The sequence below is a fragment of the Bombina bombina genome, chromosome 2 (assembly GCF_027579735.1).
Source record: "Bombina bombina isolate aBomBom1 chromosome 2, aBomBom1.pri, whole genome shotgun sequence".
NCBI lineage: Eukaryota > Metazoa > Chordata > Amphibia > Anura > Bombinatoridae > Bombina > Bombina bombina.
In genome coordinates this window covers 408,127,985-408,147,308 of record NC_069500.1, presented here as the reverse complement: position 1 = coordinate 408,147,308, position 19,324 = coordinate 408,127,985, and the positions used below count along the sequence as shown (strand labels likewise).

The 19,324-nt window shown below is 42.7% G+C and overlaps 1 protein-coding gene and 1 pseudogene across 6 annotated transcripts in view; both read left to right on the top strand.

Moving 5' to 3' along the window:
* The window catches only part of TANGO2 (transport and golgi organization 2 homolog), a 542,315-nt gene that overhangs the window by 476,177 nt on the left and 46,814 nt on the right, over positions 1–19,324 (top strand). For all 6 annotated transcript variants that reach the window (XM_053701903.1, XM_053701906.1, XM_053701902.1 and 3 more), the window contains one exon: positions 13,538–13,691. In XM_053701903.1, the coding sequence (XP_053557878.1) occupies positions 13,538–13,691 (154 nt within the window). The remainder of the gene's footprint in view (positions 1–13,537; positions 13,692–19,324) is intronic.
* On the top strand, positions 9,495–9,600 carry LOC128650641 (uncharacterized; annotated as a pseudogene).

Below are 19,324 nucleotides of genomic sequence, written 5' to 3'. Positions count from 1 at the left end.
CTCAGAGGGTGAAGATATGGTCCCTCCTTCACCGGGCCTTAAGGGGGACAGTTTGCACGTTCAGGGGGCTAGGCAGTTTTCTCGGGGGGGAGCTTTGGGTGTGGCTGCTGTGGGTCATTCTACTTGTGATAGGGCAGCTGTGGGTATTAACCATAATGTTTCTGTAGCAGGCTCGATGGTGTCCAAATTGCAGGGTAATGTGGCTTGTGACGGCGGAGAGGAGGAGCCTTTCCGCCTAGCTGAATCTTGGACGGACACTATCTGATTGGATCCGGAAGAGGACTCTTTTGACGAACAAGCCCCCTTGATCCAACAATTGTGGTAGGTGGGGGCACACATGGGGGGCAGTGGGGGCTGGTGAACAAGAGGGTCATTCTAGGCATCAGGTGCCATCTATGGTCAGGGGGTAGGGGTTTGAGTAGAATTCCCTTGGGTCAAGGGGGGGCGTACGACCAGCACGGCCTTTCTTAGGGGAAGGGCTGCTAGACCTGTGCCACAGAGAGGTAATTTCTTAGCGGGGATTCACGGTGACAAAGGGGTCAGTGTGGCGAGAAGGGGTGTTCTGGGTAGGAGTGGTGTTGGGGAGCGTGGTAGGAGCACGTGGAGACGGACTAGTGGTATGGTCCCGAGGGAAAGTACTGTACTGTTGGCCAGGGATCATTCAGTTGGTGTCTTACAGATTCCTCAAGTTGTTGTCAGTTCATTAGGACTGAACCCAGTCGTGGTTGGGTCGGAGCGTGCTGTTCGGCGGTGACGGCTGTAGCAGGTGAGAGCTTGGCTTCTTTGCAGTTGAGTGGTGATAGGGTGTCCATGCAGTTGTTTGAAGGCCTGAGAGAGCTGTTTCGTTCAGTTGAGGCTTCGGTTGTTTCCTCAGTGCCTCAGCCGCTGGCCGCAAAGGCTTGGGTCCCTCCGGGGGTTGGGGTACCGATGGGGGTTCCATTTAGTTCTACTGTGGGTGCTCAGCCAGCTGTTCCTGTTTGCGCCTCCGCTTTGGTAATTGCTTCTGTTCCTACAGTTTTGCAGCACACTACTGTTGAGTCCCCGGAGCTCCGTGTGGCGGATACGGCTAAGGCTCGGTCTTGCCTTTGTTCCATTGGTCCTTTAGGTCTACACTTGACAAAGGAGCTTAGGGATAAGATCTGTTCCAGTATATCTAATTGTTTTCCTTGCTTCCTTTGGAACAGTCGTTTGAAGTATCTGATGATTCCAAGAAGGACAGTTCTAAGAAGGAGGAGGATGAGAGGAAGAAGCGTTATAGGAAACTGCCTAAAACCTTTACAAATTGGTTCCAGGCATTTGTAATTTACGCTAGTGTTATGGCAGAGATGTTTACAGATCAAGGGGCTTCTATGTTCTGTTATTTGGATGAAATCACTGCAGCTTAGCGTACAGCATACGGGGGTATGGCGTGTTGGACATATACGACGAGCATTTTCGTCAACGACTTGCGGTGAAGCCTACTATGAGGTGGGATGACCAGGACATGGGTCTTTGGCTCAAAATTATGACTCCACTGAGGGCGGCGCAGTCCTTTCAGTCCGGGGCCGGCAATCCGGCCGCATCTGCTTCTCAATCCGCGAGCAGAAAGGGTTTCTGCTTTGCCTATAATGAGGGGCAGTGTAAGTGGGGGGCTTCCTGTAAGTTCCGGCATGAGTGCTTGGGGTGTGGGGGAGCACATGCCTTCACAAAGTGCTTTAAGAAAGGAAAAGTTGGGGGTAAGCCTGAGCTCCCTAAAGAAAGGGGTGTCCCCAATCAAGGTGGAAAGGATGGAGCCCTGGCTAGGTCGTTACGCCAGTAGCTGGGGCTGTCGGGAGAAGGCGGCAAAGTTACTGCATGGCTTTACCTTTGGTTTTATTATCCCCTCCATTGGGGGTTCTGATCATTTTGCTGGAAATTTGAAGTCTGCCAGGGAGTGGCCTCAGGTGGTAAAGGACAAGCTTTTTAAGGAAGTTGAGTTGGACAGGATGGCGGGCCTTTTGTTTCCTTTCCTTTTCCAGACATGCGGATATCTCCGTTGGGAGTGGTTCCAAAAAAGGAACCCGGGAAGTTTCGGTTGATCCATCACCTGTCCTTCCCGAGGGGTAGTTCGGTTAACGATGAGATTCCACCTGAACTAGCGTCTGTGAAGTATGCATCTTTTGTTTCGGGGGTTTCTCTGGTCAGGGCAGCGGGTAGTTGCGCCCTGATGGCGAAAGTCGACATTGACTCAGCTTTTCGTTTGCTTCCGGTGCACCCGGTTTCGCACAAGCTGCTTGGATGTTGTTTCGATGGAAAAGTGTTTGTTGACCTGTGCCTGCCCATGGGGCGCTCCATCTCATGCTCATTCTTCGAAAGTTTTAGTACCTTCTTCATTAGTAGTAGGTGGTCAGAGAACAGGCTGGGTTTTTGTCGGTTGCACACTAGCTAGACGATTTTTTATTTGTGGGTCCATCAGGCTCTGCTGTTTGTGAGGTGTTGCGGGATACTTTTTACCGGGTGGCTGAGGATTTTGGTGTGCCCATTGCATTAAAAAAGCCCAGGGCCCAGTCACTGTGAGTTTTTTTAGGTATTACTATCGACTCTGAGTTGATGGAATGTAGGCTCCCTGTCGATAACGTTCAGGATTTGGTTCCAATTCTTTTGCATTTCTTATCAGCCTCTAAAGTTCAGCTAGTTGATATGCAGTCCTTAATTGGCAAATTGAACTTTGCATGCCGTATCATTCCAGTTGGTAGGGTTTTTTGTCGCAGGCTATCATTAGCCACAGCGGACGTTAAGCAGCCTCATCATTTCATATGGCTGACTTTGCTCATTAAGAAGGATCTTAAGGTTTGGAAAGTTTTTCTTGAAAATTTTAATGGGTCCGCTTGATTCAGCATCCAGAGTCTCAGGTGAGGAGCTTGGGCTGATGATGGGTGCCGCAGGTAGTAAAGGTTTTGGTGCCATCTTTGGGAATGGATGGTGCACGGCCGCTTGGCCTGCGGAGTGGGTGGAGAGTGAGGTCATAACGAATTTGGTGTTTTTGGAATTTTTTCCTATAGTGGTGGCTCTGTTTGTTTGGGGTGATGAGTTGCGGGACAGGTCGGTCCTGTTGTTCACTGATAACATGGGTGTGGTGTCTGCGATCAATGGTTTGTCCTCATCTTCTCCTCCTGTGATTCGTCTGTTGAGGGTGTTCGTGTTGCAGTGTATGAGATTGAATGTGTGGGTTAAGGCGAAACACATACCTGGGGTCCACAACTCGATCGCTGACGCACTCTCTCGTTTTCAGTGGCAGTGATTTCGGGAGCTGGCTCCGTTTGCAGACGAATTGGGGAAGGAAGTCCCGGAGTCTTATGGAGTCTTGGCACGGGGGATTGGCCGATTTGGTGAGATCCTCCCTGGCTCCGAGTTCTTGGAGAGATTATACGAAAATTTGGAGTGAGTGGGAGTCTTTATTGGTTCAGCAAGATATTTCTGATGGTGACCACCTTTGCCAGGATCTTTTGTTGAAATGGATCTGGCAGTGGAAAGGGTGTGGGTTGTCTCCCTCTGCAATTGATAAACGGTTGGCTGCACTTGCCTTCCGTTTTAAGTTACTGGGTGTTGTCGACATCACCAAACTGTTTTGTGTTTGAAAAATTATTAAAGGTTTGAAGAGGCAGGGGAGTGGGGCGGATGGTCACCGTCCGGTGTCCTTTTCGTTTTTGTCGCACCTTTGGAGAGTGTTGAGGGTGGTGTGTGCCTCTGCCTATGAGGTAAGACTTTTTCAGACGTCTTTTTCTTTGGCCTTTTTGGAGCCTTCCGGATTTCGGAGCTAATAAGTTGCTCTAGGAATGCTCAAGGGGGTTTGGGTATTTCTGATGTTGGGGTGACGGACTCTCATGTGTCCATACTTTTGAGGAGCTCAAAGACCGATCAGGAAGGAAAGGGTAAAACGGTGATTCTTTATTCCACTGGGGTTGAGGTGTGCCAGTTCGTGGCATTGCAGGAGTTTTTGGCAGTCAGGCCGTTGGTGGAAGGTTCGTTATGATGCACATTGATGGCAGGCGTTGTCGCAATATCAATTTCGGGCAGTGTTGGCTAGGGCTTTGTGTCTCTTGGGCTACAATCCAAGGGAATTTGGCCCGCATTCTTTTAGAATAGGTGCGGCAACCGAAGCAGCTGCTTTGGGTTTGGGGGTGGATGTGGTTAAAGGTGTGGGGAGATGGGCATCCAATTGTTTCCGTTCGTACGATCGTCCACATTTGTTGCTTTAATCACATGCAGGCTGTTTTTTCTTCTTTTCAGATCCCCTACAGGTTTGGTTGGTGGGCCATTCTTTTTTTTACTGGGCACGAAGGGCGGCAGTGTCCAAGGAAGATGGCCTTCAGCTTGGTTTTGGAAGGGAGAAGGCTGTGTTCCGTTGGTTTGGCATTCGGGGCCTGTTGTGGGACCAGGTTGTGTTTTCCGTTGTGGGTTATTCCAGACAATTTCCCTATCCCAACGTTCTGGTGATTCACGCTGGGGGCAACGATCTGGGGTTCTTGCCACAAAAAGAGCTGGTTAGGAGGATTAAGAGGGATTTGTCGCATTTACAGGATTTATTTCCTGGATTGCTGATTGTGTGGTCCGCAATGGTGCCATGATTACATTGGTGAGCGGCCTGGGATCAGAGTCGGTTGGATAACAGCAGGCGCAAGGTGAACAAGTTGGTCTTGTCATTTATGAAGAGAATTAATGGGGCCGTGGTCCATCATGAGGACTTAGAGGACGTGGGGAAGTGTGAGTTTTATTTACAGGATGCCGTTCACTTAAACGAATTTGGTTTGCGGCTTTTTATTCTGGCCATTCAAGAAAAACTTCAATTGCTGATGTGAGGGGTGGCGGAACTTGGTGACCCAGTTTTTGGCGGTGTGCTAGCATCATCAATTTTCAGACCAAGGCAGGAAAACGGCTGGTTGGTAGCCTCCCCAAGGGGTGGGATAGCTAGGTAATTTGCTTCTTGGGCACAGGGTCCCTTGGAGCTGGTTATAGGTTGGATGGAACAGACTTAGCGCCTTGCTAAGTCCAGCTGAGCTAAAAGACGGCCTGGTCTTGGATAAAGTATTTACCTTGAGTGTTGGTTAAAGTTATGCTAACGTGATGCTAGCGCAATAATAGTAATGATGGGTAAATGCAATAGGTGGTTTGTGTATTATTGCACTTTGTTATTTATGATGTTATTTAAGTTTATGTTAAGTTAATAAACAGGCTGTGGCCAGAGTTTTATACCACGATTATGTGTCTGTCTTATTTTGTTAAATGTTAAGTTAATTATTATGTGCTTATGGGGGCCGGTTAATGGACGACTCAGAAGGTCAATTGTCTGTCTGGCAAATAGTTTACATAGTTAGCCAGTTTCCTACATAAAAAAGAAGTTACATTTATCACTTCAGGTCAGGGCACATGTTAAGTTTCGTATGTTTATTTTGAGTTTGAAACTAGCAGGAAGTGCATAACTTGTCTGTGAGGTAGAATATCACTGCCATAAGCACAGGAACATCATTTTGTCAAAAACATATAATACATATTATTATTATTATTATCGGTTATTTGTAGAGCGCCAACAGATTCTGCAGCGCTAATATTAAAATGCCTTTTTTATATGCAATTAAGAAAAAATGCTTTTAGAATGTACTGGTTTCTACTGCAGCCCAATATTCTTAGAATTTATTGTAAATAAAAGTGCATGTTTCCAGAACTAGGCAAACGGTTGATCTGCTGAAGTCTTCGCCTACCATGTATTCTCTAATTGGCACCTTCATTAGACAATGATGATCTGCCTGGTTATCCTCATTAAACTCTAATGATTTGACCCCTCCTGGTCAGAGATTTTGAACACATTTCTTTACAAACAGGATTTAGTGGTTTCTTTGACTAATTGTTTTTATTTATTTATTTTTTACGATGTCATTAAACTTTATAGATAATAGCAGTACTAATATGCAATGAGCACAAATAGTGATAAGTGATAAAGACAGACTCAAGCTGTTGTCAGAGAATTTCTGTGTTTTTCCCTCCTTAAAACATAACAATGTTGTAAAAAAAAGCTTACCAAATATATATGGGTTAATCTCACCCACACACTACACTGTTATCAAGTAGAGCTGATGATGAAATCCAATCTAGCTCATTTCTAAAGGCTATATGTTTATAGCATGCCTAATGATAGCGAGATTAGCTAGGGAGCTATTGGAAAGACATTACATTTAGGGACAAAATGTTACCTGACTCATGTGAACGAGGAAAAGTAGACTTAAGACCGTTATGGATTTTCTCTTAATTGTTTCTCTTTCTGCTGTGGCTGTCCCCAGACTCTAGAGCTCACCATCATCAAGGTAGTTTAACAAGTGCTCTTCTCTTTAGAAGAACCTTTTTTATGAGATTTTATCATTTCTTGTTATTGCATCACTGGAATACAAATTATTTAGCTACGCTACTAAAATAGTGCATTTTTAATTTCAGTTTTGTAACATGGAGGAACAGTAAGTTTGATTAAAGGGTTTACATGATTCTAACATTTTTGTATATAAACAGGTGTCTTTATGGTTTGACTGGTTAACAGTGCCTGATAGCCCCTTCTGATGGCCAGGTTGGCCAGGTGATTAAAGAACCCTTACTTTAAATATATGCAAAGGCATAGGATATTTTGACATAGTATTAATAACCATGAGCTGGGCTTTTCATTGTAGTAAACAATAAACTGCAGTAACTAAACTATGTGTGCTTCCATTTTGGAACTTAGGTTTCTCTGCAGGTATTCAAAGGAGTGTTGCTGCGCACATGCAAACACATGTCAGAACTGGAATGCAGTGAAAGCTAGATTTTAACATGGCGGCATTTATAACTAGATGGAAGCAGAGGAGAACCTTAAAACTATGCTTATAAAATGCATTTAGTGTTTAATGTCTCTTTAATTCAAAGGATAAGGGGATTCTGTACTTAAAAATATTCCAACATTCATTTTTAAGGGCAGTACTTAAACATGGGCACGATCAAAGAGTACAAAGAGCCAATCAGATTTAGCAGGAAGTGCCAATCACCCAGTGAGCGTTATTAGAATATACATAACTGATACTACTGTATTAGTCCTAGTCTAATTTAAACAGTTTTTACTTCGCTTTTTTCGGATATAAATCATTTTAATATGTTTAAATACTTCTCTTTAATAGGAGCGATAAAAAGTCTTGAGTTCTATGTCCCTTTAAGGATTTCCTGTAGTAGTAGTTGGCTTAGTTATTTTCTTCTTAAACGGGGAGAGTCCACAGCTGCATTCATTACTTTTGGGAATTCAGAACCTGGCCACCAGGAGGAGGCAAAGACACCCCAGCCAAAGGCTTAAATACCTCCCTCATTTCCCTCATCCCCCAGTCATTTTTTGCCTTTCGTCAGAGGAGGTTGGCAGAGAAGTGTCAGAAGTTTGAAGATAGTCTCTTATGGAGGGTAGTACTCTTCGAAATGGGACTGGAGTTTTAAGTTAAGTAATACTGTCAGCCTCTCAGTGAGAGCATGGATGAATGTTAGAGTCCGGAGATGCAATGAGAGTCTTTCTGCGAAAGCATCCCGACTCATGTTAACAGCTCCTTAGCAATCAGCGATGACGAGTTTTGCTGCCTGCTTTCTTCACTCAAGTCCATGTCAGAAGCGAGGCTACTATCTGTCACACTTGAAGGGCCATATTCCTGTTCCACGGCGTAGATTCCGGTAAGGTTGTTTAATTTTACTTTGATGTGTGAATGTAATGTAAAGGAAGAAGTCAGGGTCTCAGTGGGACTCCTTTATCTTTATGGAATCGAGGGTTAATATTTCCTGAGGGGGGGTTATTGAACAGGGGGGGACTTTTAATCATGTTTGTTATGTGATTCTATCTGCTACTGTGTAGTGACGCTTGGGCTTGTGGCTATATCGGAACATAACAGCCTTTTTTTTTTTTGTCAGGCTGCGCGGCTCTTGTGGGCTTGCCGTGCTTTTCTCTGGCCTGCACGGTATACCTTGTGACAAGGCGTGGTCACGTTCTGCACTCCATTTCCATATTCCTGACCGCGTGGCGACGGAGAGAGTCTGTTTCGCTAGTTGTCTGGGTCTCAGGAGGTGGTGAGTGCCCCAGCCATTGGGGGTGTAAGGTGCCGTTTTTATTTTTTCTTCTATACATAATTTCTATCACAGTTATGGAGGATTCTGATTTTTTGGAGACCAATGTCTCTGATTCAGATTCTACTTCTTGCGAAGAGTATGAGATGGCCCGGGTAATCCATGCCCATCAGTTATGTTCCAAATGCCGCCTTAGAGTGCTCTCTTCTCCTGCAACAAGAAACTTAGAGTCCACCGAGCCATCCGCCCCTGGGGATCCCACATCCCATGAGGCATGTGCCCTAGAACCTTCCCTAGCTATGCAAGCAGGTGTCCCTAATGCCGTTACCCCTTCTCTGGAAGGCGGCTTGTTTCCTCCAGAGTTTACGGCACGGTTCCGCATGGCCATATCTATTGCGCTGGTGGACAGATAGCTCAGAATGCTAAGGCACTGTGGCTGAGCTCTGTAGCAGCCCAAGGGTTGCAGGTTCGATCCCCAGCGAGGTCCACTCAGCCTTTCATCCTTCTGAGGTCGATAAAATGAGCAGCGCCTTGAGACCCTTACGGGTAATTTGCCGCGCTTTACAAGTACCCAATACATACATACATAATTTACAGCTTCCTGAGAGGGAGGTGTTGATAAGATACTGTCCGTGTCCTGTTAACCAGGGCTCGTCAGGCGTGGGATCGTGTCGGATCAGCCATCTGGGAAAGCGGTTTCCTCTGAAGCTTCAGGGGCCCAACCCTCGGGTCGGGGTCGTCAGTCGCCCCGGCGGAGGTAAGTCTTGCTTTTCGTTATAGATTGGCGTGCCTTCGTGTCCTACTGCAGCATTTTTTGGCGGTGCTGGAGGATCCCAATCCTAATGGGTTGAGGGATCCTCGGTCTTCTGTTCCAGATGGCAGGCTGGGTTAGACGTGGGGGGATGAAGTTAATCTCCTTGTCGTCTCCAATTTACTTTCTTTTTGGGGTATCTTATTCCAGTCCTGAGCTTCGGGAGAATTGGGTATCTGATTGGCTGGTCCTGTTAGGGTACCCATTCTTCTTGGGTGTTCACCTGCAGGTGCTGCCCTCTTTTTCTTTGATCCGGTAGGATGTATTTAATTCTTTTCGAGAAGCTCATGGCTGTTAATTTTTTTCCGTTGGGAAACATTTATTCTCTGGAATTTGATACTAGCAATTTTGTGGTCGCTTGGGCACTTCCACGGAAGTTGCATGTTAAGGTGTTAGTACATTGTTATGTCTATATTTCCTTTTGTCGATTCCTATTGGGGTTTCGGTTTTTCTGTGGCCTGGGATAGTGCTGAGCGCCCTATGTAGCAGGCTGGTCCTGGTCGGGCACTATTTTCTGTTCCTTAAGGTCTATATCATCCACGTGGTGCTGTTATAACCGACTGTTGTGGTTGGGTGATGAGTTGCTCACTCGGAGTTGGATGAGGAGTTCGTTATACTCTGGTTTCTCTTCAGATAGAATAAAGCTTTCGCCCTTTACTAAAGATTCTGTGGAGAGGAACAAAGATTTTTGTTGTTGAGGCTCTGCCCCTTGCAGGGCTAAAACATGGTAGAGGAGGCCTTTCATTCTTAGACGTCAGGCTGGTTCTCATTTCTTCTTTTGGGTGGGGCTTCAGAGGGATTGTACTCAGTCCTCATTGTCCTGTTCCTGATTGTTGGTGGGGTTCCAGAAGCAGATTCTGCTAAAAATTACTCTGGAGGGTTCCAGAGGTCCTTTAGCCGCGCAGCTAGGTTTCTCCATTCCCAATGGGACTGGAGGTTTAGATGACTCCTTGGACATCTGGGTTACCAGGTTGGGGCGATTTTTATCCCCTCTATGGTATTCTTATTGGTCGTATTTTGAGACATTGATGACGGTAACTCTTCCTTAAGGGGTCGAGATGTCTTAGGCTTCTTTTTTCCCCTTCTTGGGGCTGGTTGGGAGGTCATCTGTTCGGGAAGTTTGGGCATTTATGGCCTTTTTCTTCCTCCTGCTGTTTCTCATCTGCTCCCAGGTTTTTGGGGCTCTGGAGAATGCGTTTGTCTCCTTTTTTTCCTGTAGCCGCCCTTACTAAGATGTCTTGGTTTTATCTGTCGTTCGCCAGGTATTATGAGGCTCATCCATCATTAATTCCTTGAGCTGTGGGGGTTTCCAGGAGGTTGATCCTATTGGGATTGTTTGGAGACTATTTTATCTTCTCAAGCTGGATTATCTAGTTTTGAGATCTAACTTTGGGGGGTTGTCCCTCGAGACTTTAGGATATATGCTGACTGTGGGATACTTGGTGAACGTCCAGTGTCCAAGGACCTTTGGATGTGGCTGAGTTTGCATCTACTTGGGTGCAGGTTCTCTGTATGAGGTATCCCTATGGTTCCTCATAGGTTACTACCTTGTAGCCGGCTCCGGTTTCCGGATGTTCAGTTTTCCAGACATGTTTCTTGTCTTGTCTCTTAGATGGATCTTGGGAGGTTCAGTCCTTCCGGTTCTGAGACTTCCACTTGCCCTTTCAGGGGGTTTTGTGTTTCTCTTATCGGAGACTTGGAAGTAGCCTGATGGGTAGTTTAGCTGCCTAGCAAGCGGAAGATTGCAGTCGCAATCTGTTGAAGCTATTTGCACCTTAAAGTGTGCTCGATGGCTCTTTGTTTTTCTATTGGGCCGGCTGTTGCAGCCGGATGGTTCCTCTACAATCAGTATTGCCTTTGCCGTCTGTCTGCTGCCGCACTCCCCATGCCTGTGGACGAGTGAGCGGTTCTATTTGGCTTTCTCCTCCCCTTAGGGAGATTGAGGCATACCACAGTATCCACCTAGTGCCACAGAGGTCTTCCTCTGTTCAGTGAGGTCCCCCCTGTCTTGCGTGCAGGATGTCATGAAGGGTTGGATTCTGGTATCGTGCACTATTGATTCAGTGTAGTCTCTCTTTTTGCCGGGGAGTGTCCCTTATTGTAGGGGAAGGATCTGTGTCTGGATCCTGGAACCCGAGCTTGTCCTATGTTCTGTCATAGCTTAGTTGGTTAGCATGCCAGTCTTGTTAGCAAATGGTGGAGTTTGCTCTAACCAATGGCAACATTCAATTTAGTTCCCCTCCTTGCTTACTAAGGATCTGGGTGGTCCGGGGAATGGTTTATTTCCCTGCTTTCGTACATTGCCAGTCGCTTTGGTGCTGAGTCTGTTGCTTTGGAGAGAGGGTCAGAGGTCTGTTTGTTTGGTTGAGCCTGGACCGCGTATCTTACTTAGATATTGTGTTCCCTCCTTAACTGGGAGGCTTTGCAGTGTTTCCTTCCTCAGCAGGGGGCTTTCTCTGCTGGTTTTGGATGCTCTCCTACTTCCTTGTTTTTCCTGGGAGGGAGTGGGTTTCTACATTCCTTCAGAATTTTCTCTCTGTGGGAGTCCTGGTGGTTAATGTTGATTAGTGTTAACGGCTGGAGTCTGCTAGACTTCTGTTGCAGAGGGAAACCTGTGGCTTCATCTTTAGCACATTAAGATTTATGGTGCAATTTTTAAGCAGTTCCCGGGGGTGGTTTTTGTCTCTTGGTCGCTCTTTCATAGTGCAGATTGCACGCTGTGTGAGGGATGGGATCTACCTTGTCTCTCTAGGTCTCCAGGGTTGGGACGTTACATGGTCCCTTGGACTTCTGTTCAGATAGGGGTTTTTTCCTCCCTTATCTTTGTTTGGGCGTTGGAGTTCGTTCTCTATGCATTTTTGTCCGTCGCAACCTTTGCTGCGCTTGGAGTTCAGCTAGGGTTCCTTTTACCCTAGTTTGTTGTTCTTTAGATTTCTGTTGAGTTCTTCTTCCTCTTCCGTTCAGGGGGTATGTGGAGGTCCCCTTCCCTCGGGTCAGGGGTAAGTTTAAGTGTGGGCTTGGAGCCTTCGGGACTTGTCTCCTTGGAGGCTTTGTGCTCGTTGGAATCTATTGATTCTGAGCGGTCTCTAAATAGGGGCTTGCTGCATTTAACTGATGGGCAGTTACCTGGTCCTTTCAGGTTTTATACTTTTGTTTCTGGTGAAGCATTTGTTTTTGTCAGGTGTTTGGGTAAATTCAGGCTGTGGTGCCCACCGAATGGGCCACCTTGTCTACCCGCTCTTTTTTTGCATTCAGTGTCCTCTATAGCTTGGGTATTCTTTTCCCAAAAGTAATGAATGCAGCTGTGGAATCTCCCTGTTTAAGAAGAAAAACTTAAATTATGCTTACCTGATCATTTTCTTTTCTTCTGACAGGGAGAGTCCACAGCTCCCCGCCCACGTTTTTATATGGGACAGCCATTTTTTTTTATTATTATTTTTCTGGCACCTTTTTCACCCTTATATTTCTCCTACTGTTCCTTGTTCCCTTAGCAGAATGACTGAGGGATGAGGGAAGTGGGAGAGGTATTTAATCCTTTGGCTGAGGTGTCTTTGCCTCCTCCTGGTGGCCAGGTTCTGAATTCCCAAAAGTAATGAATGCAGCTGTGGACTATCCCCGTCAGAAGAAAAGAAAATTATCAGGTAAGCATCATTTAAGTTTTTGTTATATGTTCCCAAACAAATGTAACCTTTCTGAAACCTTCTCTGCTTCCATTCCTTGGAGTTGGAAAACTCTGGCAAGAGGATAAGAAGATAAAATATCTGTGAAGACTTTTGACTCATAATTATCTCCACAGGAGTTGAGAATGTTAGCTATATTAAATACGTGAACTAGCACTGTCTAACAGTGAAAAACTGTTAAAATGCACTGAGATAAGAGGCGGCCTTCAAGGGCTTAGAAATAAGCATACGAGCCTACATGTTTAGCTTTTAATAAAGAATACAAAGCGAACAAGCACATTTGATGATAAAAGTAAATTGGAAAGTTGCATGCTCTATCTGAATCATGAAAGTTTAATTTTGACTTGACTGTCCCATTAAAAGTATTGAAATATGTATGTTAATTTGCCAGAACAAATTTCTAAAATGTTAAAACAAATACTAAGTACAATATTTTTATACACTTTATAATTCAGGGTTGCCCAGCCTTTTTAAAACCACAAGTGACATATTTTCCCTTGCAGTGGTGCTAAAAATAAATATTATGAAAAATGTACAATGGTCCAAAATAACTTCAAATAAAAATATTGTAGAAAGGTGAGTGCCACAATCCCACAATACACACGCACAGCCGTACAGACGCACAACCGTACACACACACACGATCCACACAGAGAATAGAGGAGTAAACTAGTTGCATAGAATGGTGTACTTAGTATTTATTTTAGTTTGTATGTTGACCTGGAGACCAGAGATAAATAACAAAGGAGGGCTGTATTGTTGCCACTAGACCATTATTTGGACAAATCTAGCACAAATATCAAACAATAATTAATTAAGTTAAAAAATTAGCAGCACACACATACTAATAGATACCTTTTATCTGTTTTGAGCTATGATCTGCTCAAGTCATAAAATGGTTAAAATTGCTGGTTGCTGTCATACAACTCCTATAACTCTTTGTAACATGTGAACTATTTGTCTGTTGATCCTGAAGGTGTATATGGTCTGAGCTGCAGTCTGCTTGATACACCATGGAAAAAGCTCCAGCATGGGAAGAATCTTTTTGCTGACATCATCAAAAAGAGCCACGACATTGCCAAAGAGGACCTAGTACAGGAGCTCATTAAAGTGATGAATAATGAAGAGCCGTAAGAACAAAACGACCTACTTTTCTTCTCAAACTGCCATGACAGCATTTCTTTTGCCTGGTCATAGGCAGCGAATCTGTCCTTACAGCTGCAATCTTACTAATCTCACCAGCATTGTATAGAATGTACATATTTGTCTTTTTTTATTTTATGAAATCATCCAACAGACACTATTTAAAAGACTATATGTAAACTGTAAAATGCCCCCTACTGCTTCTTTAAAAAAAAAAGAAGAAATAATTGCTATTATTATTAATACATTTCCTCAAGAATGCATGTGCGTCCTTTAGTTTCTGATATTCTTTGTAATGTTTGTGCAAATAGCAATTTCAGCATCTAATCAACCTGGATTGCTTACTGTTACAAATGATAAAAAAAAGTATATATACTTTTGATACAGCAAGATAGGCTGCCTTTGAATGATGTAGTCATAAAGCAAGTAGTTTTATTAGCGACACAAATGTTAGATAGCTTCAGCAAAATCAAAGGTTTCACATTATTTGTTTATTTTAAAATGCACAAAGGACGTGTACTAGACTAGAATATTGCTCATTGTGTTTCTGCTATGTGGGTTGAGCTCCCTCTAGTGACAATAACTATTTTAGTTATCGTCATTACAGTTGTTTCTTTGGGTCAGCACGCTAGTAGCTTACAGACTTTGTTCAAACAATCGCCCCCAGTGCCAAAAAAATGACATTGTTAGTTTAGCATTTCATTTTCCCCTAAAAAGCAGCATCTTGCAGAAGTTGCAAGGTATAATACAACAGCACCTGGTACTGCTAAACCTCTGTTTATAAATAATAATATCCAGTATAGGGAAACCAGCAATATCTTCAAGCAATGCAATGCAAATGCAAACGCAGACAGGAGCTCAGTGCTAGCTCCAAAGTACATACAATAAACAAAGGTGTCCACAGCATAAGCTTCCAAATCTTTTCTTTATTTAGGGAAAGATTCAAAGGTACAAAAATAGCAGTAACGTTTCAGGTTATACACCCTTAGTCATACTATGTAATACTGTTCACAAACTCTGTTTTGTAGCCACACAGGTTACTTAAAGTGAAGGTAAACTTTCACATATTACACTTTGACCCTGTAAACACTAAGAAAATAAATGGGACTTTAAGTCATGAAAATGTTCTATTCGCAATATTTATGTATTCATTACCGTTTCTTGATCCGATTCCTTACGCTTTTAAAACAACCCGGTTTTTTTTCATAATACCGGTCACGTTTTCTGACTCTCCAATTGAAACACTGGCCGTTAGGCGGCCGTCATATGACGTCACCGCCTTATTGTCCTATATGCGCATGCGTGGCCTTCACTTCCTTTCCTTTCTTCTCCCAGGTCGTTCCAGTTTAGCGCATTCGCTTTTTTGATTTCGTAAGTCATCGTCTTGGCTATTTACTAACTTGCAACAGTATCTTTGGGCTGCAGTCGTGTTTGATACAAATTGAAAGAGCGCAGAAAGCAGTTTCATTTTTATTGGAAGTAAGTTTATATTTCAAACATTTATTACACATATTAGCAAATCGAATGTTCGGCATAAGCTGCGCATGCGCAAGTGAGCCATAAATCGTGAACGCGCTTTGGAAGAACATACAGAGCGGGTGGGACCGCTCTGTACGTAATGTATTGAAAATTCAGGAAATGAAAGGAGGGAGGAGAGAAGAACGGCAGAGACTGTAAATATAAACGTTTTAAAATACACTAAAATATATACAATGATGAAAAAAAAACTTAGCGATCAGAGTGTATACTAGATGAATAATAGAATACAGACATAAAAAAAAAAAAAACTTTCTCTTACATTGGTGTATCCGGTCCACGGCTTCATCCTTACTTGTGGGATATTCTCAATCCCTACAGGAAGTGGCAAAGAGAGCACACAGCAGAGCTGTCCATATAGCTCCCCTCAGGCTCCGCCCCCCCAGTCATTCTCTTTGCCGCTCTAACAAGTAGCATCTCCACGGGAGGGTAAAGAGTTTAAATCTCATCAGCAGAGGTGTTTGACTAAAAGACACAGATGAACTGATTGCCACAATTAAGAAGGATATACAAGAATGCAAGAAAAAGAAATTTGCAAGAGACGAACAGGATTACCTACAAGGTAATGTTTACCGTTGGCGGAACTCTGAAACTGGGACACCACGTGACGTCACTTCCGGTGATCGCAGACCCTGGAGGATATGGCGGAATAGAGCCGGGAACACAAGTTTCAATACCTCAGGGGAGTCTTTTTCCGAGGACACCAGTGGAGGAAGTGACATCGGGGAGGGAGTAAACACCGGAGGAGCAGAATGGGTAATCCATCCAAAGAAGAAATTTACACCACACAGCGGCGACCGAATGAAGACACGCAACAAGAACCGCTAACAGGTAACATGCCGAGTGAGGCACTTGTTGTTAATCCCTCAGGGATAGAGTTGAGCATTGATGAACTAAACCTACTTAATAAGGGACTCTCCTTTTGCCCTACCACAAGGACTGACACCTTTGAATTGGAGATGGATTTACATTGATTCTTTAGAACTTTATGTTTAAAGGGACATTTTGGTAACATGAATAAACTAAGTGTGCAGCATCAACAAGTGAATAATGTATTTTTGGCTAAAGAATTAGGATTAAAAAAGAAAAGCAAGTTTATGCCTCCACATAACAACAACTCTATTGAGACCTTTACTAATTTAGTATTAAATAATGTTGGGGTACTTAAAACACAACTTAAGTGTAAGCCTATTGTAGCACAGAATTTGAGTAAGGATGAATTTAACGCATTAAAAACATTAAAAGAAAAAACGGTAATTTTGAAGGCTGCAGATAAGGGCGGGGCTACGGTTGTACAAAATAAGGGGAATTACATGCAATAATGTATGAAACAATTAGGAGATATACAGGTTTATTCAATCTTAAATTATGACCCTAAGCACAATATACAAAAAAGAAATAAAAAATGTATTAGCAAATGCAGTTAAATTAGGATTGATTGATTGATTCTGAACTAAGAGAATATTTAACAATTGATTACCCTATTACCCCTGTATTTTATACATTACCCAAAATTCACAAAAATACCAATACCCCCCCCCCCCCCAGGGCATCCTATAATAGCCAGTACAGACTCCATATTATCAAATATAGCAACATTTCTTGATAAAATTCTCCAACCTTATGTGGAAAGTTTATCTTCCTATATTAAAGATACTAGAGACTTTATCAAAAAATTGAACAATCTTGAGCTGGGCACAGATAAGTACGTGCTCTACACAGTAGATGTTCAAAGTCTACTTGGTATCTCCAAACCCAGGGTACGGCCATGGGATCGAATGTTGCCCCCTCATACGCCAACATATTTATAGGAAACTTTGAAGAGAAGTTTGTATTTGAACATGAATTGTTCTAACAATATGGAGCCACATGGTGGCGTTTCAAAGATGATGTATTTGGCGTATGGGGGGGGGCAACCTAGATACCCTGTTGCAGTTTGTGACAGATCTAAATCAGGCAGTAAATGGTATAGCGTTTACTTTAAACTGGCATGATGTTTCTGTAGTCTTTTTAGACACCAAGGTAGTTAAGAATACTGCCAAAAATGGCTTAGAATGTGATATACATATTAAATCTAATGACAAAAATAATCTTTTACACTTCAGCAGTTTTCACCCCCCTAATCTTTTGAAATCCTTACCCAGGAGTCAGTTAATTAGGGTAAAAAGGATTGTTAATATGGAGAGAAACACTACAGACAGACTGCATGATATGGGTAATACATTTTTGGACAGAGGATACCCTGGGGAATTAATAAACCAAGAAATTACTAAGGTAAATCAAATTAAAAGATTTGAGCTGCTTTCACGGACAAAAATTCAAGATAATGATGATTGTTTGGTGTTTGTCTCTAAGTATGGTAGCCACAGTAAGAAATTGAGTAGAATCATACAGAAACATTGGCACATACTTAGGGACTGCAACAAAGACCTACCCTGCTTTAAAGACCTCCCATGATGGCATACACAAGAAACCGTAATATTAAAGATATTCTTACAAAACCTGATATAGGTAGCCAGTCTAAAATGGAAACAGGCTACAAAACCAAGAAAAAATTGGGTTGCTATTCCTGTTTGGGATGCTCTTATTGTAATTCTTTAATTAAAGGGGATAAGTTTGCCCACCCTAGAACTGATAAATTGTATAATATTAGAGATTTCTTTACTTGTAACTCAAGTTATGTGATTTATCTGATAAAGTGCCCGTGTTCCAGGATTTATTTAGGAGAGACCACAAGGAAGATGCGCCTGTTTCATCTAATTTTCTGGAAGCAGGGCACTCTATCAGCCAATTAAGATGGAAGATCATTAATCATATTAAACTGCCTAGAAGAGGGGGCATCAGGGAATTATTATTAAAAAGAAAATAATTGTTTTGGATATCTACACTTAACTCAATGAGGCCTTTTGGAATGAATAAAGATTATGATGTATCAGTATTCATGTAGTTCATTCAATTCAGTACAGTGTACAAAGGTATTTTTCTTACTGTTTTTATACTGCTTTTTTTGTATATATTTTCTATTTGATAAATTGAGCTTGTAGTACTCAGGATTTACCATTAGATGGGGTAGTTGAGTGGTTACCTGGCCTTAACATGTATTGTAATTGATTAAACACCTACTGGTGTATGTTAATTAAGTAACCTGTGTGGCTACAAAACAGAGAGTTTGTGAACAGTATTACATTGTATGACTAAGGGTGCATAACCTGAAACGTTACTGCTATTTTTGTACCTTTGAATCCTTCCCTAAATAAAGAAAAGATTTGGAAGCTTATGCTGGGGACACCTTTGTTTATTGGATATAAATAATAATAAACAGACTGCATTGTTGTTAGTGTCATTCAGTTTGTATTTGATTCTAGTTTTGCAAATGTTCATATTACAAACACTTTAGACAGCGTGTTTCATATTAATAACTTGCAAGCATGACAGATCAGATAAGAGACTAGCGGAGGGAAAGAGCTAAATGCACTTGCAAGAAAATGTCATGCATAGCCTATCACTAAGTCTCATTTAAAAATGTAAAATACAAAATAAAAACTATGATTTTTCTCTTGCACTCTAGGAAAACCATATTTAGTACTGGCTGGTATATAGTCACTGCATCAAACATATATAGCATGCACTGTAATTCCCCCATCTTCATTATCTTTTTTGCCTCTTGTAAACCTCATTCCCCAAGGCTCACTTGGGGTGGATGCCAGAGTATCGGCGGGGCGCCTTCCTTGAACTCCCCAGGTGGAGGCAAAAGAAATAGTGTACATGGGGAAATTACAGTACATCAGCCTTTACCCACAGCCGATTGGGTAATGTCCATTTTACCCAAGTAATCCTAGGATTACCTGGATTTCTTACTTTACCCATAAATTTTATATATATATATATATATATATATATATATATATATATATATATATATATATTGCACTCTCAAATCAGACTTTGGTACACATCCTATAACCCTACAGCTTTCAGGGACTCAGGCAGTTGACCCATGGCAAACCTGGGTGCAATGCCCATAGGGGAAATTACAAAACAAAATTATTAACACAAGACATAGAAAGCCTGATGCTCTCTTGCA